General features: G+C 42.8%; 2 protein-coding genes across 4 annotated transcripts in view; both read left to right on the top strand.

Moving 5' to 3' along the window:
• Nucleotides 1-796: 796 nt before the first annotated feature.
• LOC108719224 (nicalin-1) lies at nucleotides 797-15,975 on the top strand. The gene is made up of 15 exons (XM_018267951.2): nucleotides 797-973; nucleotides 1,281-1,471; nucleotides 1,981-2,125; nucleotides 3,208-3,302; nucleotides 4,178-4,261; nucleotides 4,746-4,849; nucleotides 5,991-6,079; nucleotides 6,225-6,364; nucleotides 9,512-9,693; nucleotides 10,076-10,163; nucleotides 10,597-10,635; nucleotides 12,611-12,774; nucleotides 13,049-13,102; nucleotides 14,543-14,621; nucleotides 15,091-15,975. The coding sequence occupies exons 1-15, from the start codon at nucleotides 868-870 to the stop codon at nucleotides 15,148-15,150; spliced, it is 1,620 nt and encodes a 539-aa protein (XP_018123440.2). The 5' UTR covers nucleotides 797-867; the 3' UTR covers nucleotides 15,151-15,975.
• Nucleotides 15,976-21,344: 5,369 nt separating this feature from the next.
• Nucleotides 21,345-26,563, top strand: part of dnai1.L (dynein, axonemal, intermediate chain 1 L homeolog) — a 39,982-nt gene continuing 34,763 nt past the window's right edge. The window contains exons 1-5 of one of the 3 annotated variants that reach the window (XM_018245356.2): nucleotides 21,345-21,801; nucleotides 22,074-22,144; nucleotides 22,957-23,028; nucleotides 26,020-26,118; nucleotides 26,388-26,468. In XM_018245356.2, the coding sequence (XP_018100845.1) occupies nucleotides 22,124-22,144; nucleotides 22,957-23,028; nucleotides 26,020-26,118; nucleotides 26,388-26,468 (273 nt within the window). In that variant the 5' untranslated portion in view covers nucleotides 21,345-21,801; nucleotides 22,074-22,123. 3 annotated transcript variants of the gene reach the window in all.

The raw sequence follows: 26,563 nt of genomic DNA, 5'->3' as shown, positions 1-26,563 counted from the left end.
ACAGTCACACAGATCCAGAAGCTCATACTGACCCTCCCTGGGGCCTGACATGAGTATTATATATTAGTGTATTTAATTATTAGTATATTTATTTATTAGTGTATTTACATATTAGTGTATTTAATTATTAGTATATTTATTTATTAGTGTATTTATATATTAGTGCATTTAATTATTAGTATATTTATTTATTAGTGTATTTACATATTAGTGTATTTAATTATTAGTATATTTATTTATTAGTGTATTTATATATTAGTGTATTTAATTATTAGTATATTTATTTATTAGTGTATTTATATATTAGTGTATTTAATTATTAGTATATTTATTTATTAGAGTATTTATATATTAGTGTATTTAATTATTAGTATATTTATTTATTAGAGTATTTCCATATTAGTGTATTTATTTATTTATTAGTATATTTCTAAATTTGCATATTTATTTATTGATATATTTATTCGTGTATTTATTAATTAGTATATTTATATATTAGTGTATTTATTAATTAGTATATTTATATATTAGTGTATTTATGAATTAGTGTATTTATTAATTAGTATATTTATATATTAGTGTATTTATGAATTAGTGTATTTATATGTCACTGAGCAGTTACAGGAATATCAGACAAGAGTATTGGGAATATTTCCAGCAGATTCACTACAGGTGCCGGGAGTCCTTAGTGATCATCAGACTCAGACTAATCTGAGGGAATTAAAGGGACAGCAGGCTGGGGGGGAGGGGGATTCGCAGCGTCAGCTCGGGGCAGATTAGGCAGATGGGGGGGGGGTCAGTGCCAGGAGAGGGGCCACAAGCTGACAACTGATACTGAGTCTGACACTGGGGCCCTGATCTGCGAAGATGCTCCGGCCTCTCCTGCTCCTCATCAGCCTCCCTGTGGCCCTAAGTGCCCTGGAGTTCCCAGTGTATCGTTTGCAGGAGTACAGCCTGAGGGGCCACACACACGGTGAGTACACACGGACATCCACCCTCAGCCTGTCATCCTCAACCCCCGGGACCCTGTACAGACCAGTGATCCTCAACCCCCGGGACCTTGTTGTACTGACCAGTGATCCTCAACCCCCGGGACCCTGTACTGACCAGTGATCCTCAACCCCCGGGACCCTGTATTGACCAGTGATCCTCAACCCCCGGGACCCTGCACTAGTCAGTGATCCTCAACCCTCAGGACCCTGTTCCGACAAATGATCCTTAACCTCCTGGGGGACAGTAACTGGATTGGTTGAATAAATTGGTCACATGATGTCTCACAGGCTGCAGGAATGCGTTGGTCCAGGCAGAGAGTCGGACGCTGGAGGCGGAGCTACTGAGCCGTCACTGCGTTATCATGAGATTGACAGATTTCTCCACAGACAAATGGCACCAAGTTCTCAGCCAACCAGCGGGTGCCCTGCTCATTCTGGTTCCAGAGAACATCTCAGGGGCCCCGCAGGACCCACAACAGGTAAGTAGTGACTGGTGAACCTCTAGCCCCCCGTCTATTGTGTCCCAACTCAGACGACTCATGGCGTCCATGTGTACAGATAGAAAATGAACTGATTGGCCACTGGGTGGGATTGTTTGGCTCCTGAGCCCCATATTCCTGCCAATCACTTGAGCACCACTGCCCCCTAGTGGGGAATATTCACTCCTATAGAAACAGTAGGACACAGGGGCCCTTGGGAGCAGAGTATCTTGGGGCCAAATCTATCAGAGCAATTTAAGCTGAGGTCGGTGACTTGGGGGTCAGTGACTTACTTGGGGGTCAGCGGCTTGGGGGTCAGTAACTTGGGGTTCAGTGACTTACTTGGGGGTCAGCGGCTTGGGGGTCAGTAACTTGGGGGTCAGTAACTTGGGGGTCAGTGACTTGGGGGTCAGTGGCTTGGGGGTCAGTAACTTGGGGGTCAGTTACTTGGGGGCAGTAACCCCTCCCCATGGCGCCCCACAGGCCAGTGAGTTGTTTGTGTTGTACAGGGGTTCCTGGAGGGAGAGAGTCAGATGCTGAGGAACGACACGTGGCTCCCCATTTACTTTGCGCTGGAACAGGAGGAGCTGCTGTGGCTCTATGAGGAGAGTAAATCCGTGTCACAGTCTCTAAGCTCCTCCTCCGCTCTGCAAGGTAATGATGTCATCACCCAACCCCACCCCTGCATTAGTCCAGCAGCCAATCAGAGCGTGTTTCTGTAATTAGCTCCTAATCATGTGAGTGTCAGCAACCCCTGCCCCCCTATTTCAATTTACTACTGGTACCCGACGTGTTTCTATTTACTACTGGTACCCGACGTGTTTCTATTTACTACTGGTACCCGACGTGTTTCTATTTACTACTGGTACCCGACGTGTTTCTATTTACTACTGGTACCTGAAGTGTTTCTATTTATTACTGGTACCCGGGGAGTTTCTATTTATTACTGGTACCCGGGGAGTTTCTATTTATTACTGGTACCCGACGTGTTTCTATTTACTACTGGTACCCGACGTGTTTCTATTTACTACTGGTATCCGACGTGTTTCTATTTACTACTGGTACCTGACGTGTTTCTATTTACTACTGGTACCCGACGTGTTTCTATTTACTACTGGTACCTGATGTGTTTCTATTTACTACTGGTATCCGACGTGTTTCTATTTACTACTGGTACCCGACGTGTTTCTATTTACTACTGGTACCCGACGTGTTTCTATTTACTACTGGTACCCGACGTGTTTCTATTTACTACTGGTACCTGATGTGTTTCTATTTACTACTGGTATCCGACGTGTTTCTATTTACTACTGGTACCCGACGTGTTTCTATTTACTACTGGTACCCGACGTGTTTCTATTTACTACTGGTACCCGACGTGTTTCTATTTACTACTGGTATCCGACGTGTTTCTATTTACTACTGGTACCCGACGTGTTTCTATTTACTACTGGTACCCGACGTGTTTCTATTTACTACTGGTACCCGACGTGTTTCTATTTACTACTGGTACCTGAAGTGTTTCTATTTATTACTGGTACCCGGGGAGTTTCTATTTATTACTGGTACCCGGGGAGTTTCTATTTCTTCCCAGTGTGGTGGGAATAACCCCAGTTACGGTGACCCCAGGAGTCAGTGTAATATCAGTTTGTTAATGTGCTGCGGTGGGGGTATTTGTGTAGGTCACTGAGGTGCCCCCCGCATACAGTAAAACTAACTCTAAATGCTTCCCCCAGTTATATTCGGACTGGTTATGGGCAATGGATTTCAGATGGTGACTGGTGAGACCCAAAGCCAACCAATGAGCAACGCAGCCATTGTCACCATAGAGGTAAGTGCCCTTCATTGTTACTCATTTTGCATTAGAGTAAAGCTGTATGGCAGCTCCTCTTTGCCCTGTACCCCAAACAGATGTACCCCAGGTAACATGAAAATACAAGAGACAGTCACACAAGTACCAGGAAATACACTCCCCCGTGCAAAGGAAGTAGAGACAGTCACATGAGTAACAGGAAATACACTCCCCCGTGCAAAGGAAGTAGAGACAGTCACACGAGTACCAGGAAATACACTCCCCCGTGCAAAGGAAGTAGAGACAGTCACACGAGTACCAGGAAATACACTCCTTGTGGAAAGGAAGTAGAGACAGTCACATGAGTAACAGGAAATACACTCCCTGTGCAAAGGAAGTAGAGACAGTCACATGAGTACCAGGAAATACACTCCCCGTGCAAAGGAAGTAGAGACAGTCACACGAGTACCAGGAAATACACTCCCCCGTGCAAAGGAAGTAGAGACAGTCACACGAGTACCAGGAAATACACTCCTTGTGGAAAGGAAGTAGAGACAGTCACATGAGTACCAGGAAATACACTCCCCGTGCAAAGGAAGTAGAGACAGTCACATGAGTACCAGGAAATACACTCCCCCGTGCAAAGGAAGTAGAGACAGTCACACGAGTACCAGGAAATACACTCCTTGTGGAAAGGAAGTAGAGACAGTCACATGAGTAACAGGAAATACACTCCCCGTGCAAAGGAAGTAGAGACAGTCACATGAGTACCAGGAAATACACTCCCCGTGCAAAGGAAGTAGAGACAGTCACACGAGTACCAGGAAATACACTCCCCCGTGCAAAGGACGTGAGTACTGTAGTACATAGTATTTAGTAACTGCCCTCACTGACATCACATTGTGTCCATACAGGGGCAACTGAGAGGCCGAGGGGATCCTGGAGAACTTCCCACTGTGGTTATTGTAGCCCATTATGACTCTGCAGGAGCCGCTCCAGTAAGTGACCCATTATCTGCCCTGGGTGACACTAGTGACCCTCAGAAGAGGCCGATCATTGTGTGAGGGAAATAAGACTGGGATATCCACCCTATTCCTGAACTGCAACTCCCTCATGCTGAGAATAGCATTGACTAGAGTTTTGTGATTTCTGGTGTAATTCTAGAGGTACATGTGGTGCTGGGGGCTCAAGCAACTCCTCATAAACACATTACATGTGACTCAGGTTGGGGTCTTGGGGAGTTAGTGGATGAAGGGTGTTGTAGAATTATAACTCTCTGGTTAATTAATGTACTTATAATGTACCCCCATTGTCAGGTCTGTTGTGCTTAATGGAGCATGAGATGCTGGCACTATAGAAACAGATGGTGATGATGATGATGACTGAATTGGGAAGGGAAACCCTGGGAAATTAGAGATATTTGTGAATAAAGTTATTATATTTGCCAATATTAATGCCATAAATGTGTGTGGTGCCCCCCAGTGGTTGGCGTTTGGGGCCGACTCGAATGGGAGTGGAGTGGCCGTACTTCTGGAAATCATGCGCCTCTTTCACCGGCTGTACAGTGACCCGCTGAGCCAGGCCAGGTGAGTACTATGGATTGCAAGCTCTTTGAGCAGGGTCCTCTACCCAATGTATCAGTTGTTTATTATATGGATTCTGTATGTTTAATGTATTCACCCATTTATTGTCCAGCACTCCGCTCTCTTGGTAGTGAATCCCATAACCTGACTGCCCTTACAGTAAAGAACCCCTTCCTATGCTGATGGTGAGATCTCCTTTCCTCCCCACCAATGAATCACTCATTCCCCTCTCTTGGTAGTGAATCCCATAACCTGACTGCCTTTACAGTAAAGAACCCCTTCCTATGCTGATGGTGAGATCTCCTTTCCTCCCCACCAATGAATCACTCATTCCCCTCTCTTGGTAGGGAATCCCATAACCTGACTGTCCTTACAGTAAAGAACCCCTTCCTATGCTGATGGTGAGATCTCCTTTCCTCCCCACCAATGAATCACTTATTCCCCCTCTCTTGGTAGGGAATCCCATAACCTGACTGTCCTTACAGTAAAGAACCCCTTCCTATGCTGATGGTGAGATCTCCTTTCCTCCCCACCAATGAATCACTTATTCCCCCTCTCTTGGTAGGGAATCCCATAACCTGACTGCCCTTACAGTAAAGAACCCCTTCCTATACTGATGGTGAGATCTCCTTTCCTCCCCACCAATGAATCACTCATTCCCCCTCTCTTGGTAGGGAATCCCATAACCGGACTGCCCTTACAGTAAAGAACCCCTTCCTATGCTGATGGTGATATCTCCTTTCCTCCCCACCAATGAATCACTCATTCCCCCTCTCTTGGTAGGGAATCCCATAACCTGACTGTCCTTACAGTAAAGAAGCCCTTCCTATGCTGATGGTGAGATCTCCTTTCCTCCCCACCAATGAATCACTTATTCCCCCTCTCTTGGTAGGGAATCCCATAACCTGACTGCGCTTACAGTAAAGAACCCCTTCCTATGCTGATGGTGAGATCTCCTTTCCTGCCTATAGAAGAAAAGTCCATTATATGCAGGTTTATACTGTTTATATACAGGTTTATAGTGATACATAGAGAAGTATGTATTTGTTCATGTTGATCACATACATGTAAAACAAGGTTTCTGGCAGGGTTCGTTGGTTCTATGAATCCCCCCAATAACCAGTGTCATGTCTGTTCCCTGTAGGTACAACCTGCTCTTCTCTCTCACCGGGGCTGGAAAGTTCAACTATTATGGGAGCAAGCGGTGGATAGAGGAGCATCTCGATCATTTAGGTAAGGAATTGCCCCTCATTACTAACTGCACCCCAGAACTCTAGAAGCACATTCAGTCTCTGGGCTCAGAATCTGTCCCAGGAGCTGCCATATTGCTGTGATGTTCAGGAATCAGACCTGTTAATTGCCAGTGTTGTTATTGCAGAAACCAGTCCATTGCATGAAAATGCGGCTTTTGTCCTTTGTCTGGACTCACTGGCCAATGGGAACGAGCTGCACATCCACGTTTCCAGGCCTCCCCAGGAGGGGACTGCACAGTGGCAGTTCATCAAGGACCTTGAGTCGGTAAATTGGCTGCTGTGGGTTTGGATGGTGCCGGGGTTCCTGGGGTCCATCAAGTTCAACTGTTCTGTGTGATACCCCAGCATCACTGACCCTATCTCTCTAAATACCAACCAATATATAATACTCACTCACACTCTCATACACTCACATTTCTTCTCTACTCAATTGTGCTCCGAGTTGCCATTACATAACACACTTTCTAATATTAAATATATGAGGTCAATAAAGCAGCAGAAAAGTTACAAGATGGGAAAAGGGAATTGCAGTTAGGAGTAAAAAAGCAAAATGATGTAAATAGTAACAAAATGAAGCAGGGGTGGAACTCTTAATATCAGAGGGGGATGGAATCAGTTGGCTCAGGGGAACAGGGAAAAAGCAGAGATTCTAAACTGCTACTTTTTTAGAACCAGCAACTTAAGGTTTGCTTTTTTAATACCCAATTCTAATAATATAAGTATTTATAGATGGGTCAATCAGGGGAAAATTCAAAAGAGACTAGAACATGTTAAGATAAACAAAGGTCAGGGCCGGATGGTATTCATCCCAGGGTACTGTGATTGCCAAACCTCTTTACTTAATTTCCCAGGGTTGAATGAGGTCTGGCATTGTGCCAAAAGATTGGCAAATTGCTAATGTGGTGTCACTATTCAAAAAAGGATCCCGTTCTCAGCCTCAAAACTAAAGGCCGGTTAGCCTGATGTCAGTTGTAGGAAAACTATTTGAAGGGTTAATAAAGTATAAGATACTGGACTTCATAGCAAATCATAATACTATGAGTGTGTGCCAGCATGGTTTTATGCCAGACTAACTTAATTTCTTTTTATGAGAAGGTAAGCAGGGACCTTGATTCTGGGATGGCAGAGGATGTGATTTATTTAGACTTTGCTAAAGCATTTGATACAGTGTCACACAAAAGGTTAATGGTTAAATGAAGGAATGTTGGCCTGGAGTTGGGTCCTGGAAAATGTTCTAATTGGACCAGTGTTGTTAGTGCAGTACATAAAAAAGGGCATTAACTCAAGGGATGAAACATAATTGTGTCTCTTTATAGGTCCCTGGTGAGGCCTCATCTGGAGTATGGGGGCAGTTTTGGACTCCAGTCCTTAAGAGGGATATAAATGAGCTGGAGAGAGTGCAGAGACTAAGTGCAACTAAACTGGTTAGAGGGAGGGAAGAGTTAAATTATGAGGGGAGACTGACAAGGTTGGGGTTGTTTTCTCTGGGGGAAAAAAGGCGCTTGTGAGGGGACATGATTAGACTTTACAAGTACATTAGAGGACATTATAGACAAATAGCAGGGGACCTTTTTACCCATAAAGAGAATCACGTATCAGAGCCCCCCCCCATACCTTTAGAACTGAACAGAATTTTCAGCTGAAGAAGTGTGGGGGGTTTTCACCAAGTCCAGTGAGGTTGGGGCTGTTCCACGACGTCTCATTCCCAACCCAAGGTGATCTGTGCAGTTGCCCCTCCCTTTGCTGCTATAACTGCCCCGGTGCTTCTGGGAAGGTTCCCACTAGATGATGGGACATTGTTGCTGGGAGTTGTTGCTGGGAGTTGCTTCCATTCAGACACAAGAGCATTAGTGAGGTTGGGCACTGGTGTTGGGGATCAGGCTCACAGTTGGGGTTCCAGTTCATCCCACAGGGGTTCAGTTGGGTTGAGGTCAGGTTATTCCCATCTCAGCAACCCCATTCTGTATGGCCCTGGTTCTGTGCATGGGGGGGGCATTATTGTGCTGAAACAGGGAAGTGCCCCCCAAACTGGAAGCACTGGATTGTCAGGAATGTCATTGTACCTGTAGCCTTAAGCTTTCACTGGAACCAGGAGCCCAAACCATGGAAACAGCCCCATTATTCCTCCTCTACCCAGGGCTGTAGTCTAGGGGCCCAGTGTGAGCATACCTCCTAACATTTTGGAAGTAAAAAGAGGGACAAATTTTTTTTCCACACATAGCACAGCAATTTTTTTGGCCACACCCCTTTCTGTGGCCACACCCCCTAATTACCATGTTTGTTTTACAAAATTTGGCAGGTTATGAAAGTTTGAAAATATTTCTCCTTATCTAAACTGTGTTTTTGTGTCTCAGAATTGTTACAAAGTATCTTATTTGCACCTGTTAGCTGTTCTGGGCTCTCTGCTAAAAGCCAATTAAGTGAGAAACTTTGTTTCTTTTTCTGGCTGTTCAGTGCAGAGAAAAGAGGGACTTTCCAGTACAAATGAGGGACTGCGGGTTGAGCTGTCAAAAGAGGGACTGTCCCTCCTGAAAAAGGGACAGTTGGGAGGTATGTGTGATCAGGGGCCAAGCCTAGGAGGGGGGCCTATGTATGTAGCGTAGGGGCCCCACTTCTCATTAATCCTCCACATACGTTGCTGTTGGAATTATGTATTCAGCCACTGCCCAAACCAGACTGAGACGCCATTTATAACTCCAGAGGGTTTTTAGCTGCTCCAGAAGCCAATAATGTTGGTGCCAGTTGTATCTCTTCAGCTGATACTTCATGCCCATGTGTAGGTACAATATGTCCTCTGATCCCACATAAGATTCCAAAACTCACTATTAGGGTTGCCCCTGACCACCAAACATGGAAAAAAGTTGGTTCCCTATTCCCTATGGATAATCCTTCTGATGTGGGAATGTTCCACCCGACTATGTGCCTTTGTTGTCAGAATCTGTAGTGTTTATATTATATACATTATATTTACTATATTTATTATATACATTATATTCATTATATACAGTATATTTATTATATACATTATATTTACTATATTTATTATATACATTATATTTATTATATACATTATATTTATTATATACAGTATATTTATTATATACATTATATTTACTATATTTATTATATACATTATATTTACTATATTTATTATATTTATCATATACAGTATATTTACTATATACATTATATTTATTATATACAGTATATTTACTATATACATTATATTTATTATATACATTATATTTACTATATTTATTATATACATTTTATTTATTATATACATTATATTTATTATATTTATTGTATACATTATATTTATTATATTTCTATATACAGGGGGTGCTGAATCTTCTGCTCAGGAATCCCAATAATAACACAAATATGTTTTTCTTGCCCCATCATGTCGCAGGTCATCAAGTTTCCCCACTTTCAAGGGGTTAATGTGTCAGTGATCCACAAGAAGATAAATTTGGGGGAAGACACGTTGTCATGGGAACATGAGCAGTTTAGCCTGCGGCGTATCCCAGCATTCACTGTGTCACATCTGAAGAGCCACCGGCACGGCCTGAGAAGCTCCATCTTGGACACCAGGTACTGGCACTGCCCCAGGGGCCACATAAAGTTGGGGGTCACAGTCTGGGCTCCAAATGGGTGTTGGACTGGGGAACAGCAATAGGTTCTACAACTAGAAATGATCTTTGGTTCCAGGGGATGTAGAAACAGAACAATTCATCAGCTACACCAGGTATAATGGGCCCAGATTTTACTCTTGCGTGTGGCTAATAAAGTGGCAAATGGCACAAATTTTATTGTCAGTTGAGTCTCTTTTTTTTTTGTTTATAAAATGAAATGTAACTTGTAGTAATGAGAAGTAAATGAGAAGTATTTATAACAAGGGGGAGGGTCCCAGAAGGGGTGAGAGAATTCTGATTGGCTGGTACCTGTGTCACTATGAGGAATGTTCCGCCCTTAGATCTCAGGTGGATACGGAGAAACTGAGGAGAAACACTCACGTCCTGTGTGAGGCGCTGCTGAGATTCCTGTATAGAGACTCCCTGAAGGTACGGCCTGACCTTATCTACATCCCAAACCCTATCTGCCCCCTAAACCCTATCTGCCCCCTAAAGCCTATCTGCCCCCTTCCCCTAACTGCCCCCTTCCCATATCTGCCCCCTAAACCCTATCTGCCCCCTTCTCCTAACTGCCCCCTTCCCATATCTGCCCCCTAAACCCTATCTGCCCCCTTCTCCTAACTGCCCCCTTCCCATATCTGCCCCCTAAACCCTATCTGCCCCCTTCCCCTAACTGCCCCCTTCCCATATCTGCCCCCTTCCCCTAACTGCCCCCTTCCCATATCCTACATACAGGAGCCATAGCAACAGTCCTGCCAGGGTCACTATCCATGGAAAGAGATTGGCCACATCCCTCTACTGCCCCTTCTGGCCATTTGCACCTCTACAAGCAGCTAATTGCTCATTATTTTACTCTTTTTAGGAAATTCCAAAGGATTTTCTGGTGTTTCAGGGGGAAATGGTGAGTTTTCCTTGTTTGGAAGAGTCGATTAATAGGGAAAGTTGTTAATTACTGAGTATTTATAAATATACCACTTCAATGTAGCAAGTTCTGTTTCTTGATTGAACCCAAATAATAAATACAATTAGTTCCACCGTGCCCATATTAGTGTCATATTAGTGCCCATATTAGTGTCATATTAGTGTCATATTAGTGACATATTGGTGACATATTAGTGACATATTAGTGTCATATTAGTGACATATTAGTGACATATTAGTGCCCATATTAGTGTCATATTAGTGACATATTGGTGACATAATAGTGACATATTAGTGTCATATTAGTGTCATATTAGTGACATATTAGTGACATATTAGTGCCCATATTAGTGTCATATTAGTGACATATTGGTGACATATTAGTGCCCATATTAGTGTCATATTAGTGACATATTGGTGACATATTAGTGACATATTAGTGTCATATTAGTGTCATATTAGTGACATATTGGTGACATATTAGTGACATATTAGTGTCATATTAGTGTCATATTAATGACGTATTAATGACATATTAGTGAAATATTAGTGACATAATAGTGACATATTAGTGCCCATATTAGTGACATATTAGTGACATAATAGTGACATATTAGTGACATATTAGTGACATATTAGTGACATATTAGTGACATATTAGTGACATATTAGTACCCATATTAGTGACATATTAGTGACATATTAGTGACATAATAGTGACATATTAGTGCCCATATTAATGACATATTAGTGACATAATAGTGACATATTAGTGACATATTAGTGACATAATAGTGACATATTAGTGCCCATATTAGTGACATATTAGTGACATATTAGTGACATATCAGTGCCCATATTAGTGACATATTAGTGACATACTAGTGACATATTAGTGACATATTAGTGCCCATATTAGTGACATATTAGTGACATACTAGTGACATATTAGTGACATATTAGTGCCCATATAAGTGACATATTAGTGACATATTATTGACATATTAGTGTCATATTAGTGCCCATATTAGTGACATATTAGTGACATATTAGTGACATATTAGTGCCCATATTAGTGCCCATATTAGTGACATATTAGTGCCCATATTAGTGACATGTTAGTGACATATTAGTGTCATATTAGTGCCCATATTAGTGACATATTAGTGCCCATATTAGTGACATATTAGTGACATATTAGTGCCCATATTAGTGCCCATATTAGTGACATATTAGTGCCCATATTAGTGACATATTAGTGCCCATATTAGTGACATATTAGTGACATATTAGTGCCCATATTAGTGCCCATATTAGTGACATATTAGTGCCCATATTAGTGACATATTAGTGCCCATATTAGTGACATATAAGTGACATATTAGTGACTTATTAGTGCCCATATTAGTGCCTATATTAGTGACATATTAGTGACATATTAGTGACATATTAGTGCCTATATTAGTGACATATTAGTGACATATTAGTGATATATTAGTGCCCATATTAGTGACATATTAGTGACATATTAGTGATATATTAGTGAAATATTAGTGCCCATGTGTTGCGCATGCTGCAGACTGTACTGGTTTCCATATAAAGGGACTGGGATTCAGCATGTGGCTTATATTTGCCCCATTTCCATATGGACTGGTCAGACTGGCCAACCAGATCCCTATTATCAATACCCCCCCTAAATAATCTTTATGAATCACTGGCTCTGTTGTTGTAGCAACAGCTCCAAAGGCATCAGGGCAAAGACATGGGGCAACATAAACACAAATGAATTAGCCACTTTGCACCAGTGGGAATAAATAACCAGTTGCCCCAACACTGGTTGTGCTGCATCTGTGCCCCCCTCCCCCCACAGTGTGAGTGGCAAGTGGTTGGTTCCCTGCACAGGACTGAGCCTGGGGCAACTATAATGGGGGGTATTTATGAGTTTCCCTTTGCAGGAGGTGGATGAGTCTCGACTAATGGCCACCCTGGATTGGTTGGTGTCCCAGCCTCGTGCCGCCCAACTAATAGGGGAGAAGCACCCACTGCTCAGCACCCTGGAGCATCAGTTCAGGAAACACCTGAGGGACACCAAGCGCCATGTGTTCCGTCCTGATGAAAGGTGAGTGGAACTCCCTGCAGCCCTCATACAGTACCTGCATTTCTGTGATGTATCTGGTTCCTCAGGGGCGGTCCTACAGGAAGCATTGCCCATCCCTAGAGATGATCCTATCACAAGCCTGGCACCTCCTTATTTATATCCATAGGCCAATTCTCTTCTCCTAATGAGTCAAAGATCCTTTAATCTCATATACAGGGTGTTGACTCCCCATATTACTGCTGCTATTAGTTCTTTACTGACTGGTAACCAGTGCGCCCCACATTCTCTCTTACAGTGACCCCGAGTTTGTTTTCTATGATCAGCTGAAACAGACTATGACGTCCCACAGGTAAGGAGATGGGCCAAGAGCTTGTTGTGTTCTACACACTGGCACCTTCCCCTGCTGCCAACTCTAATGCTCACGTCCTACTGGTACCACTGACCCAATGGGCAGAATAGTATGTCAGGGTGCAAGGACCCCAAAACTTGGTCAGGAAGGGTGTGACTGCTAAACACTGATTCACTAACAAACCAGATCCACCATTCAACAGTGTTTTCTGCCCACACTGGTGCCTCTCTAACTGTCACATCACATTCCCATCAGTCCTTGCACCAGTGAGCTTACAATCTAAGGTCCCTATCACATTCCCATCAGTCCCTGCCCCAGTGAGTTTACAATCTAAGGTCCCTATCACATTCCCATCAGTCCTTGCACCAGTGAGTTTACAATCTAAGGTCCCTATCACATTCCCATCAGTCCCTGCCCCAGTGAGCTTACAATCTAAGGTCCCTATCACATTCCCATCAGTCCCTACCCCCAGTGAGCTTACAATCTAAGGTCCCTATCACATTCCCATCAGTCCTTGCACCAGTGAGCTTACAATCTAAGGTCCCTAACACATTCCCATCAGTCCCTGCCCCAGTGAGCTTACAATCTAAGGTCCCTATCACATTCCCATCAGTCCTTGCACCAGTGAGCTTACAATCTAAGGTCCCTATCACATTCCCATCAGTCCCTGCCCCAGTGAGCTTACAATCTAAGGTCCCTATCACATTCCCATCAGTCCCTGCCCCAGTGAGCTTACAATCTAAGGTCCCTATCACATTCCCATCAGTCCCTGCCCCCAGTGAGCTTACAATCTAAGGTCCCTATCACATTCCCATCAGTCCTTGCACCAGTGAGCTTACAATCTAAGGTCCCTAACACATTCCCATCAGTCCCTGCCCCAGTGAGCTTACAATCTAAGGTCCCTATCACATTCCCATCAGTCCTTGCACCAGTGAGCTTACAATCTAAGGTCCCTATCACATTCCCAACAGTCCTTGCACCAGTGAGCTTACAGTCTAAGATCCCTATTACATTCCCATCAGTCCCTGTCCCAGTGAGCTTACAATCTAAGGTCCCTATCACATTCCCATCAGTCCCTGTCCCAGTGAGCTTACAATCTAAGGTCCCTATCACATTCGCATCAGTCCCTGCCCTAAAATGGGTGCATTACCCATTTATTTAGCTATTACTGACCCTCCCACATGAGTTTGAGTGTGTGCAGCTCCTGTATTACAATTAATTAATACAGATTTCCGGGGTGCAGCACCACCAAGTTAGTGTGAGGAGTGAAGACCCAATTGGTCAGACTGTTCTGCCCAATCACATTGGCAATATTATCAGGAGCCAATAAACCTGCCTGTATGTATTCGGGGTGTGGGAGAAAACTGGGGTACCCAGAGGAAACTGTTCCGAGGACCCCTGTGCCATTGTCCTTTCTATTTAACCCCCCCTTTGTTGCAGAGTGAAACCCGCGGTGTTTGACCTGTTCATGGCATTTCTCATTGCCGGGTACTTGGCACTGACCCACCTGGCCATTCAGGTAAGTGCAGAGACGATGCTCAACAAGGAACCAATGAATAAACCAGTCATTTTGTTTTTGTTTTCAAGATATTATCCCTTTTTGCACTGCTGATATAATGAATCTGAAACAACAGCGCCACCTGCATATTAGTTACTGCCGTATTGAGTTTGTGAGAGGAGGAAAGTCTGCTTAGGATATGACATTAGTGGGAGGAGTCATCAGACCTTTCCCTGGTCAGTTCTAAACAACATCACATGACTTACCTCTGCTCACAAATTTCACTCTCTGTTGATTGTAGAAGTGCACGGCAGGTGGTGCTGAAGTTAATAATGAGAATTGATGTAAAATCTCAAAACCCTTCCTACCCACTCTGTATCTTTATATAAAGTCAGAGCCCCCGTGGTAAGGCACAAAGTTAGAACCGGGGCTCCCGAGGGCCACTCCTTGTGCTTCTCAGATCCTGCTCAAAACCTTTCTTTTCTTCCAGAGCTTTGGTCCCCTGTACAGTAAATTTGCCCAGCTGGTTGGCAAACAGAAGAGACAGTGACCCCCATGGGGCAGAAGAGAAATTGTGCCCTTGGCTGCCATGTTGGAAGAGATGGACAAGCTCTGTACAACCCTAGGACTGGACTTGTTGGGCTACACATTAGCACTATGGCAGCACCACATACTCACTGCTGATAGGCCCCAGACTGGCACAGACCATTGGGCACACTGGCACCTGAGAGGAGGCGGAGTCTGGCCATTTTGTGTGGTTCTCACAGGCCACAACAGCAACTGAGAATTCTCCAGAATAAAATGGCCGACCTGTTACCCAGAATTCCTGCAGTGCCTGTGTACATGTCCTGATGCTCATTGGCTGTTCCTTTAGAACAAATCAGAACTGGGTCCAATGATAAGGGCAGTGCCGTGTGTCCCTTTCCCAATAGAGCAGCAGAACCTACCAGTTCCCATCTGATTTCTCTCCAGTCCTAATGGGGGCCCACCTTCTCCTGAACTGCCCCTTCATATAGGGGCCACACATTGGACCTGCCTCCCCTAATATAGAAAAATAGAATTTAATGGCAGAAAAAGACCAGGTGGTCTGTCTATCCTGTCCATTAAGTTCTCAGCACTCATATACTTATTGATCTTTTAGTAATCAATGTCTCCACCACCCCTGCTGAGAGTCTGTTCCCTGTATCTCCCCTTTCATTATGTTCCCTAATGTCAGTTGTCCTCCCTGCAGCACCGTGCTGGGCCCCTGGATATTGCTGGTTCCTTGATTGATGATGAAGATCAAGATGAACCTTTTAGATCTGGTTTCTTTGTATTTTTCATGATTACACATGTCCCTCTAAATATTGTGTGAATAAAGAATCTTTGCTTTCGACTTCCCCATCACATTTTAATAGACATTGTGCAATGCTAGACTTAGGGGCGGATTTATCAAAGGTCGAGGTGAATTTTAGAATTCAAAAAATTCGAAGTTCAAGCTATTTTTTTGTGTATTTCAACTAGGGTATAGTCCAAATTCTAATCGAATTTATAAAAATTTGAAAATTCTAATATCGAAATTTATCATGTACTGTCACTTAAAAATTAGACTTCACCATTGGAAATCTAAAACCTGCCGAAATGCTGTTTTAGCCTATGGGGGACCTCCTAGAACCTATTTGGAGTCAATTGGTGGACTTTGAAAAATCTAAGTTGTTTTTGGGAAAAACTTAGATTCTAATTCAATTGAATGCATTATTGCTTCGATTCATATGATTCAAATTCGGCCAAATACGTACCTATTCGAAAACTGACCTAATTTTTTTAGATAAATATGCTCCTAAATCTCCTGTATAAATCACAGGCTGCTTCTCACAATCAGATGAACATGTGCTACACAATCTGGAGTAAACTGTGAGAATGAACCAAATTGGATGATGATCCCAGCTAGTGTATTTAGGGATGGGCCTGTCTGCCAGGTAGACTAATATATCATTGGCATACATAAAGCCCCTCTCTTCTACCAGTCCCAAATTCCATCCCTATAAACTTGTCGAGAGTCTTATCAGGGTTGCAAGGGGCTCTATAACCAATGCAAATAGTAGTGCTGAGAGGGGGCATCCCTGTCTGGTGAAGGGATTTGATAGCACTCCATTAGCCCTAACCATTGATATTGGGGCTGAATACAACAATTGAACCCAGGCCCAAAAATATGACCAGGGAATCCAGGGAGACTCTGGGACCAGTGTTATCATGAATTGTTTGAATGTAAAGCAATGGTCTCCTCAGATTTACATCATTCATTTTGAACCAGACTGACGTGGATGGATAAGATCTGCTATGATTTGTATCAGTTGTGTGCCAGTTGCATTGAGCAGGAATATCATTTATCACAAGGACAAGTCAAAGAAGAGGTAGGGGAGCCTTTTGATAGGTCGGAAGTAAATGAAAAGAAATACAGTATAAATAATAGATAGAAATACATAATCATTTGAGTGTTGCTGGAAATACAGCAGAGCTGCAACTAGAACAGACACAGGCAAGTGCCCGGAGTCAAAACTAATGTGACAAGAATAATAGAAAGGGGCAATGAGACTGAGAATAATAAAAGCACAAGAGGAAGTACAGGTCAGAAACCCATTTTACAGACAGCTCCACATTACAGGACAGTTTTCTCCCATGCACTCTATTTTAATCTAATAATTCAAAATTTGAAAATGATTTCCTTTTTCTGTGTAATAATAAAACAGTCGCTTGTACTTGATCCCAACTAAGATATAATTAATCCTTATTGGAGGCAAAGCCTATTATCTGAAAAACCCCAGGTCCCGAGCATTCTGGATAACAGGTCCCATACCTGTAATAATAAAACAGTCGCTTGTACTTGATCCCAACTAAGATATAATTAATCCTTATTGGAAGAAAAACCAGCCTATTGGCTTTTATTTAGGGGCCGATTCATCAAGGGTCGAATATCGAGGGTTAATTAACCCTCGATATTCGACTAGGAACTAAAATCCTTCGACTTCGAATATCGAACGATTCAAAGGATTTAAATCCAACGATCGAAGGAATATCCTTCGATCAAAAAAACTTAGGCAAGCCTATGGGGACCTTCCCTATAGGCTAACATTGACTTCAGTAGCTTTTAGCTGCCGAACTAGGGGGTTGAAGTTTTTTTTAAAGAGGCAGTACTTCGACTATCGAATGGTCGAATAGTCGAACGATTTTTAGTTCGAATCCTTCGATTCGAAGTCGTAGTCGAAGGTCGAAGTAGCCCATTCGATGGTCGAAGTAGCCCAAAAAACACTTCGAAATTCGAAGTTTTTTTACTTCGAATCCTTCACTCGAGCTTGATGAATCGGCCCCTTAATGTTTACATGATTTTCTAGTATAGAGATCCAAACTACAGAAAGACCCCTTATCCAGAAAACCCCAGGTCCCAAGCAGTGTGGATAACAGGTCCCATAACTGCAGTAAAAAAGGAAGAAAAAGGAAAATGGGAAGAAGTAGTGACTATTTATCTAGTGTACAGATTGCCACTCTGGGCCGGCACCAGACTCTAAACTCAGGAGAGACGAGGCTTTAGGATTTATTTCAGCTTCACTGATTGGACCATTTGCCGCAGCTCATGTGACTAGTTATTAATAATGCAGGTTTGTCTAACTGAGACAACATAAGGGGACAATTCATGTGTCTCTTCTCACTGTTCCAGCCACTGCATAAATATCTCTTACTCCACATGTTAAAGGGGAACTCCACCCCAATATGTTTGGCCTAATGAAAGAAAATACAATTCTGAGTAAATTTCCAATAGCCAATCACTTGTCTTTCTCACTGGGTTTAAATACAAATTAGTACAGACACCAGTGTGTGCCCATTGCTTCTCTCTGCTCTGTCAGACTTCAGAAACAATGTACCAGCTCTCCCCCAGCCAAGACTTCAGTTCCCACAATGCTTTGCACACTCCTGTTATTTTCCTTCTTCTCAGGCACATGCAAAGCATTGTGGGAAATGGATAACCGAGTGAAAAAAGAGAGCAGGCACTTCCAAAATCCAATCTATAAGGTTGTATACTAGTGCACTGAAATACAATACCTTGTATTCGACAAGTCTAGGGTCGGATTGGGCCGGCCCAGACCCACTCCCCTGATCTGCCAGGCCCCATGCATGCTGGTTGCACCGGTGTTTGATCTGGCGTTGGTGCATGTGCCCCTCAGAGTTTGGAACCACAATTGTGGAGTCGGACCCTGGACAAGTCTGTCTGGAGGATGGGTCTTTGGAAGTGCCTGGTCTCTTTTTCTACTCAGTGATCTGCTCCATCAGCTGAAGCTTCAGGGCGGTGCACTTGGACCTCTTCTCCAAATTGGTGAGTTTTTCCTTTGAGATCTAAGAACTTCATTGTAAACGGTTACCAACCAGTGTTTTTATTCAATTGTGGGAAATGGAGTCTTGGCCAGAGAAGAGCAGGTTTCTGTAGTCAATAGCAAAGGAGAAAATGGCTTTCAATAATAATTTCAGTGACATATAAAGCTATGAAGGAGCTGTGAGTCCAGCTAGAGTTACTATTGGGCCTATTAATGAAGGGAACACTGTTTTATAAGAGAACCCCAACTTTCACAGGTGTGCCCCAACTTCTTGAAGTTTTTTGGGACCCTAAATAAATCAGCACATAGGCCCGGTACCAGAGCTGCCATAAGAAATCATTGGGCCCCCTTACAACTTAATTCTCAGGGCCCCACACCTATTGGTTTTGTCCTTTGCTCTCATTACTCCAGCCTGTTGGGCACTGGATGTACTAAGACATATTTATAATCCAACCAGTGGAGCTATCATTGTATCTACTTATTTCTTTTGTTTTATTCACTTTGATGGCAGGGAGCAGATCCATGTCTGTCAGACTGCAGAAATTGTCAGGTGGAGGCCTCAGCCTGTGGGCCCATAGTCTTATTTACTGTTGAATAATTTGGAGGAGATGTGTCCGTTTCTCCACTTCCAGGCAAATGTGCAACAACTCCAGTGTATTATTATCACATGTATTTGTACAGATAAAGGGAATATTCCTGATCATCACTCAGTGAATTCCTGTAACAATATAATAAATATTTCTTTATATAGTGAATAAAGTACCCCATTTTGTAAATGATAAGGATATTAGAAGTCACTGAGGAGTTCCATGACTGTATAAAAGCACGAGGCTGAAGGTCATGGAACTCCGAGGTAACTTCTAATATCCTCATATTTTCCAACAAGGTTTCCTTTAATTGTTATAATACACAAGTTTCAGTGAGTCACGTAGCAGAAATTACATCACTAGTCACTGTTTATTACTGATGACATCACTAGTCACTGATTATTACTGATGACATCACTAGTCACTGTTTATAACTGATGACATCACAATTCACCGTTTATAACTGATGACATCACTAGTCACTGTTTATAACTGATGACATCACAACTCACCGTTTATAACTGATGACATCACTAGTCACTGTTTATTACTGATGACATCACTAGTCACTGTTTAGAAGGATCTAATGTACAGGATCTTCATGGCTCTGGTGTATTATAATGACATGATTGTATTATTATTCAGTGGAGTTGTTACAAGTGGGGTTTATAGGAATGATAACGGGACAATCAGTAGGAAAGTGTAAGACTAGGGGGACATTTCATGGGATAAGTCAGGTTGTTACAGTGACAAGTGATCAGGGTTCTCAGGTCTAATTTTCAAAACCAGCCAAAGTCGCTACAAAACCAGCCCAGAGGCAGTTCAACAGTAGCCCAGAAATAGCCCAAGATGTGCAGTGAAAAAAAAGTCTAAAAAATAAATAAATATAAGTGAAAATGTCACAGTTTTGTAAATATTTCCATGAGGCAAAATGGGGCAGATTCACTGGTCACCAGGGGGGTAAGTACAGGGGGTAAGTACAGGGGGTAAGTACAGGGGGGTAAGTACAGGGGGGTAAGTACAGGGGGTAAGTACAGGGAGGTAAGTACAGGGGGGGCAGGAGGTATTGGGGTCACATAAACATACCTCCCAACTGTCCCTTTTTCGGAGGGACAGTCCCTCTTTTGACAGCTCAACCCGCAGTCCCTCATTTGTACTGGAAAGTCCCTCTTTTCTCTGCACTGAACAGCCAGAAAAAGAAACAAAGTTTCTCACTTAATTGGCTTTTAGCAGAGAGCCCAGAACAGCTAACAGGTGCAAATAAGATACTTTGTAACAATTTTGAGACACAAAAACACAGTTTAGATAAGGAGAAATATTTTCAAACTTTCATAACCTGCCAAATTTTGTAAAATGAACATGGTAATTAGGGGGTGTGGCCACAGAAAGGGGTGTGGTCAAAAAATTGCTGCGCTACGTGCGGAAAAAAAATTTTTGTCCCTCTTTTTACCTCCAAAATGTTGGGAGTTATGCATAAGGCCTAATATAAATACAATTTCATTAAATATTGGTAAAACCTCTAGTCATTTTAGTGACCAGCAGATTTTTGCCCCATAATTGTCTGAAATTGAAGAAAGTGAAGGGAAAATGTGAGAATGTTATTGGTCCAAAATCTTGACTTGTACATGTCCCAGTGCATTCTGGGTATTGTAGTCTTACTCTCTACTTGCCAAAAACAACATTACCCAACATGCACCGGGAGACTTGGCACAAAGCAGCCAAAGGCCAATCAGTGGCCCAAATCCGCAGCTTGGCTACTTAGTACTCAGGGCAGTGAGTGAGTAATTAGTCGTGCAGCTGTAAGTGATAATAATAAAGCGAGTGCGGGTGCAGAGGAGTCTCAGACTCAGTGACACTTTATCCAGTCAGGGAATCCCATTTGTACCAGTGTCACCGGCTCCCGGGCTGAGGCTGAAGGGAACACACGGTGGGAGGATTAACAAATAAACACTGGGCCCCTCCTCACTGTGTCTCCCTGAACTTTCAGCCGAACCACCAATCAACGTGCGGAACTATAACCAGCGCCCAGTTACAGACGAGACAGTAATCTTGCTGTACCGTCACCATAGCAACACCTGACAACTTCCGGCCTGGCTGCACGCTGTATCCTTAGGAACGCCAGCACGCTTCCGGTTCTACTGCCTCACTGTAACTATAGCAACGCTATGAAAACTTCCGCTCCTCAATAACTACAGGGGCTGACTGACCGGCACCGGCATCTTCTGTGCGGAACCGAATCTCTGAGTCTGAGTGGGACAGTGGGAGCGGGTGGGTAAGTGAGACACAGTGGCAGATAAAGGGGTGGGAGGGGAAGAGAAGTAGATGAGCATTTGGGGGGCTGGGGGACAGGAAGACAGTTACTGTGAGTGAGTAACATGGGGGTAACAGATAATAAATACATCCAGACTGAGGGGCAGCAGCTCAAGGTAAGTCTGTTACACTCAGGGACCTCAGTCATGTGACTCCTGACTGTACAACTGATCTGTAGTTACTGTCTCCTGATCACATGACACTTACACTGTGTGACATCACTATTCCAGCACCAGAGTGAGACCAGTCCGACCCTGAGAGAGAGAAGCCTGAGAGAGACATGCCGACTAAACAGCGACAGGTAACACTGTCTGTCTATAGAGATCAGACCCACACACTGCCCCCAGCTCTGCTCCCCTTATCCCTTCCATTCCCTTTATTAACTTAGTCTCTATTCTCTATTTCATTACTGTCCCTTATATATTTATATATAGTGATCATATCCCCTTATATATTTATATATAGTGATCATATCCCCCTTATATATTTATATATAGTGATCATATCCCCTTATATATTTATATATAGTGATCATATCCCTCTTATATATTTATATATAGTGATCATATCCCCTTATATATTTATATATAGTGATCATATCCCCCTTATATATTTATCTATAGTGATCATATCCCTCATATATTTATATATAGTGATCATATCCCCCTTATATATTTATATATAGTGATCATATCCCCCTTATATATTTATATATAGTGATCATATCCCTTATATATTTATATATAGTGATCATATCCCCTTATATATTTATATATAGTGATCATACCCCCTTATATATTTATATATAGGGATCATATTCCCTTATATATTTATATATAGTGATCATATCCCCCTTATATATTTATATATAGTGATCATATCCCCTTATATATTTATATATAGTGATCATATCCCTTATATATTTATATATAGTGATCATATCCCTTATATATTTATATATAGTGATCATATCCCCTTATATATTTATATATAGGGATCATATCTCCTTATATATTTATATATAGTGATCATATCCCCCTTAACTGTCTCTTCTCCAGTGTAACCAATCCTAACTTGACCAGCCTTGTTGATCTTCCTTTTCTTTCCTTCCAGAATGTGGCAGCTGTGGGTCAGATCCAAAAGCCAAATATGCCAAAACCTTCAAAGGCTGCATCCAAAAAGAAGGTGAGTGAGGCAGAAGAATATGCTGTGGGGGTCGGATGACTCTGCCAGTACAAAAGCTAACCTCCTACCTTGGTATCCCCATTGCATTATAGTAGTAGTAGTGCAATATCTCCCCAAGTGCCACTGTCCTGTCCATCTGAGATCTGAGGGGTCACTTACAAAGCACAGGATTCATAGTGTAAAAAACAAAAAAAAAGGTGCATTTTTGCTCCTCTTAGGGGTTAATGTAATAAATATAGAACCCTTGCGACTAGCACTCAACGGATCAGTCGGTGACAGTGAAGTTTAAGTTTTTGGGGCCGATTCACAAAGGGTCGAATATCGAGGGTTAATTAACCCTTGATATTCGACTGGGAATTAAAATCCTTCGAATATCGAAGTCGAAGGATTTAGCGCAGATAGTATAATCGAACGATCGCAGGATTATTCCGTCGATCGAACGATTTAATCCTTCGAATTGTTCGATTCAAAGGATTTTAATCCAACGATCGAAGGAATATCTTTCGATCAAAAAAACTTAGGGAAGCCTATGGGGACCTTCCCCATAGGCTAACATTGAGTTCGGTAGCTTTTAGATGGCGAACTAGGGGGTCGAAGTTTTTTTTAAAGAGGCAGTACTTTGATTATCGAATGGTCGAATAGCCGAACGATTTTTAGTTCAAATCCTTCGATTCGAAGTCGTAGTCGAAGGTCGAAGTAGCCCATTCGATGGTCGAAGTAGCCCAAAAAACACTTCGAAATTCGAAGTTTTTTTACTTCGAATCCTTCACTCGAAGTTAGGGAATCGGCCCCATAGTGACGCCTTTTCGTGTGATTCCACACGTACTCATAGGAGTCCTATGAGTACGTGTGGAATCACACAAAAACGCATCAGGAAGAGGATTGTCCGGTAAATAAAATTGCTTTTAAACTTCACCATCACCGACTGAGTGCACGTCGCAAGGGTTCTATATTGGCTACGAAAGTCTCCCAAAGCTGCGGGTTCGGGGCGTTGCACCTGGGCCAGAGATCCGGAGTGGTGAGTGACCTGGTTCCTTTTGATGCATATTGACCTTGGGGAACAAAGTGAAAGGTCGGGGCTGTTGCACTTGAACCCACCCAGGAGAAGGATGAGCATTGCAGGGAATAAACTAGTCTTTAATTCCAAAATAAATTTTGCAAAGGCGTTAGGATTTGAACGCACCAGTATACAGTGTGAATTCCGGTAATAAAGTTTACAAAGAGAACAAACTTGCAAATAAAAATTTGCATGTTTCAATGTAATATTCTTCATTAGGCTTTTATTGCTTTGCACATCTTAATTGCACATGGCGAATCTTGAACTGCTTGAAGGTGGTGTAAATTTTTGGAGCAAATGTAACAACTTATTCATTAAGGAGTTTTATTACGTACACAGTGCAAATGATAAAATTTGGAAGCAATATCCTACTGTCGTGTGAGGGGCAAAGTGGCACTTTGGAAACCTTTATTCGCATTGCAAGTGAATTGCACACCCCCCTTTGTGCACTTGCACTTACATTCAGAGTCATAGTAAATCACCCCTCTAATATTTGTGTTTAAATGAAGGTCATATTTAGGTTTTTTTTCTAAAAATATTTAAATATCTCATCAGTGCTCTCAGTAGGAGTAGTGCAGTGGGGTTTATGGGCCCATCTTGTACAACTGTAAGCAATTAAATTAACAATAATTAAAAAGCAGTTGAATCCTATCTGGACCTGCAGCTGTTAACTGTCACATTCACTTATTAGAGATGTGTGAGATGCCACTTGAGAAGCCTCCAAAACATTCTCCCTCTGGTCACTTTTCGGGTTAGTCATGACTGGCTGCTGGAGGGATATCTCTGAATTGGTACCAGAGGGCAATCACTGATCAGTCCACTTCTCACCTTGATTTCTGTACAGAGAATTTAGTTTCCCAGTGTCATGCACTATACTGGTCTGTGGGTTGACCCAAAACATGTGGGGACCCGTGGGTTTACCTCCAGTTGGGTGACTTTGCATTGAAATTTGGGTGAGCATTGCAGGTTAGGGTTGGATGTGGGTCAAATAGGGGACATCCACTCCTACACTGCAGCTAAATATTCCCTGTCTTGGAACCAGAGGTGCACACAAGTGACATACAGAGCAAGAAGAAATTAATATGTTGCACAACTGCAACATTTTGCGTTAGGATCAGATGTAGGTGAAGGTTTTGCATCTTAAGGTCAGTGCAGGTAAAGTTTTTCTTGACCTGAACATCAGTAGGGCACAGGCAGGTTCTCAGTTAGAATACAGCAGATAATTTATTTACCACACAGTTAGAGTAACAGGTCAGTAAGCACATGCTCTTGGCACTTCCGAACAGGTCATTAAGACATGCTCTGGGCACTTCTGAACAGATGGGGTAACAGGTCATTAAGGGCATGTTCTGGGCACTTCTGTAACAGGTCAGTAAGTGCATGCTCCAGGCTCTGGGCACTTCTGTAGCAGGTTGTGTAACAGGTCAGTAAGGGCATGCTCTGGGCTCTAGGCTCTTCTAACAGGTGGGGTAACAGGTCAGTAAGGGCATGCTGTGGGCACTTCTGAAGAGGTGGGGTAACAGGTCAGTAAGGGCATGCTCTGGGCATTTCTATAACAGGTCAGTAAGGGCATGCTCTGGGCTCTAGGCTCTTCTAACAGGTGGGGTAACAGGTCAGTAAGGGCATGCTGTGGGCACTTCTGAACAGGTGGGGTAACAGGTCAGTAAGGGCATGTTCTGGGCATTTCTATAACAGGTCAGTAAGGGCATGTTCTGGGTATTTCTATAACAGGTCAGTAAGGGCATGCTCTGGGATCTGCGCACTTCTGTAACAGGTCAGTAAGGGCATGCTCTGGGCTCTAGGCTCTTCTAACAGGTGGGATAACAAGTCAGTAAGGGCATGCTCTGGGCACTTCTGTAACAGGTCAGTAAGGGCATGCTCTGGGCTCTGAGCATTTTCTGAAAGAGAATTCATCTGTGATGATGTTTCTTTAGGAAGAAGATGACTCCACAGATATTGGGGATGGAGTTGAAGAATGGACACAGGCCAAGACTTTGATTAAGCCTCGAGACCAGCTGGAACTGACAGAAGCAGTAAGTGCCCTATTGGATCAGTATATATTGCTGCTGTGAGATATGGAAATAGAGGTGCCTTATTGCATAAGTGACTCTTCCTGCCTGGGACTCTGATGAATGTGCTTTGTTTTTGTTCTTCCTGCCCATCACTCACTTTGGGGCTTATTTATGAACCAGTGCAGTTAAATTCTTATTGGGTCTGTGAGTTATTACTGCGCTTGTGAGAAGTTGCCCATTGAATTCTGTCACTCACTGGATCACTGATGCCCATGACCTTGTTTTCCCAGGAACTGAATGAAGAGTTCACACGAATTCTGACAGCTAATAATCCTCACGCTCCACAGAACATCGTCAGATACAGCTTTAAAGTAAGTACCAGTCGACTTTCCCTAGTGCAGTCAGTGTAATTGGTGCTGCATTAGGTGCCCCCAACTTTCTGACATGCAGGGTTTCAATTCTGTAT

This window comes from Xenopus laevis, chromosome 1L (assembly GCF_017654675.1).
Source record: "Xenopus laevis strain J_2021 chromosome 1L, Xenopus_laevis_v10.1, whole genome shotgun sequence".
Lineage (NCBI taxonomy): Eukaryota > Metazoa > Chordata > Amphibia > Anura > Pipidae > Xenopus > Xenopus laevis.
This window is presented reverse-complemented; position numbering and strand designations above follow the sequence as displayed.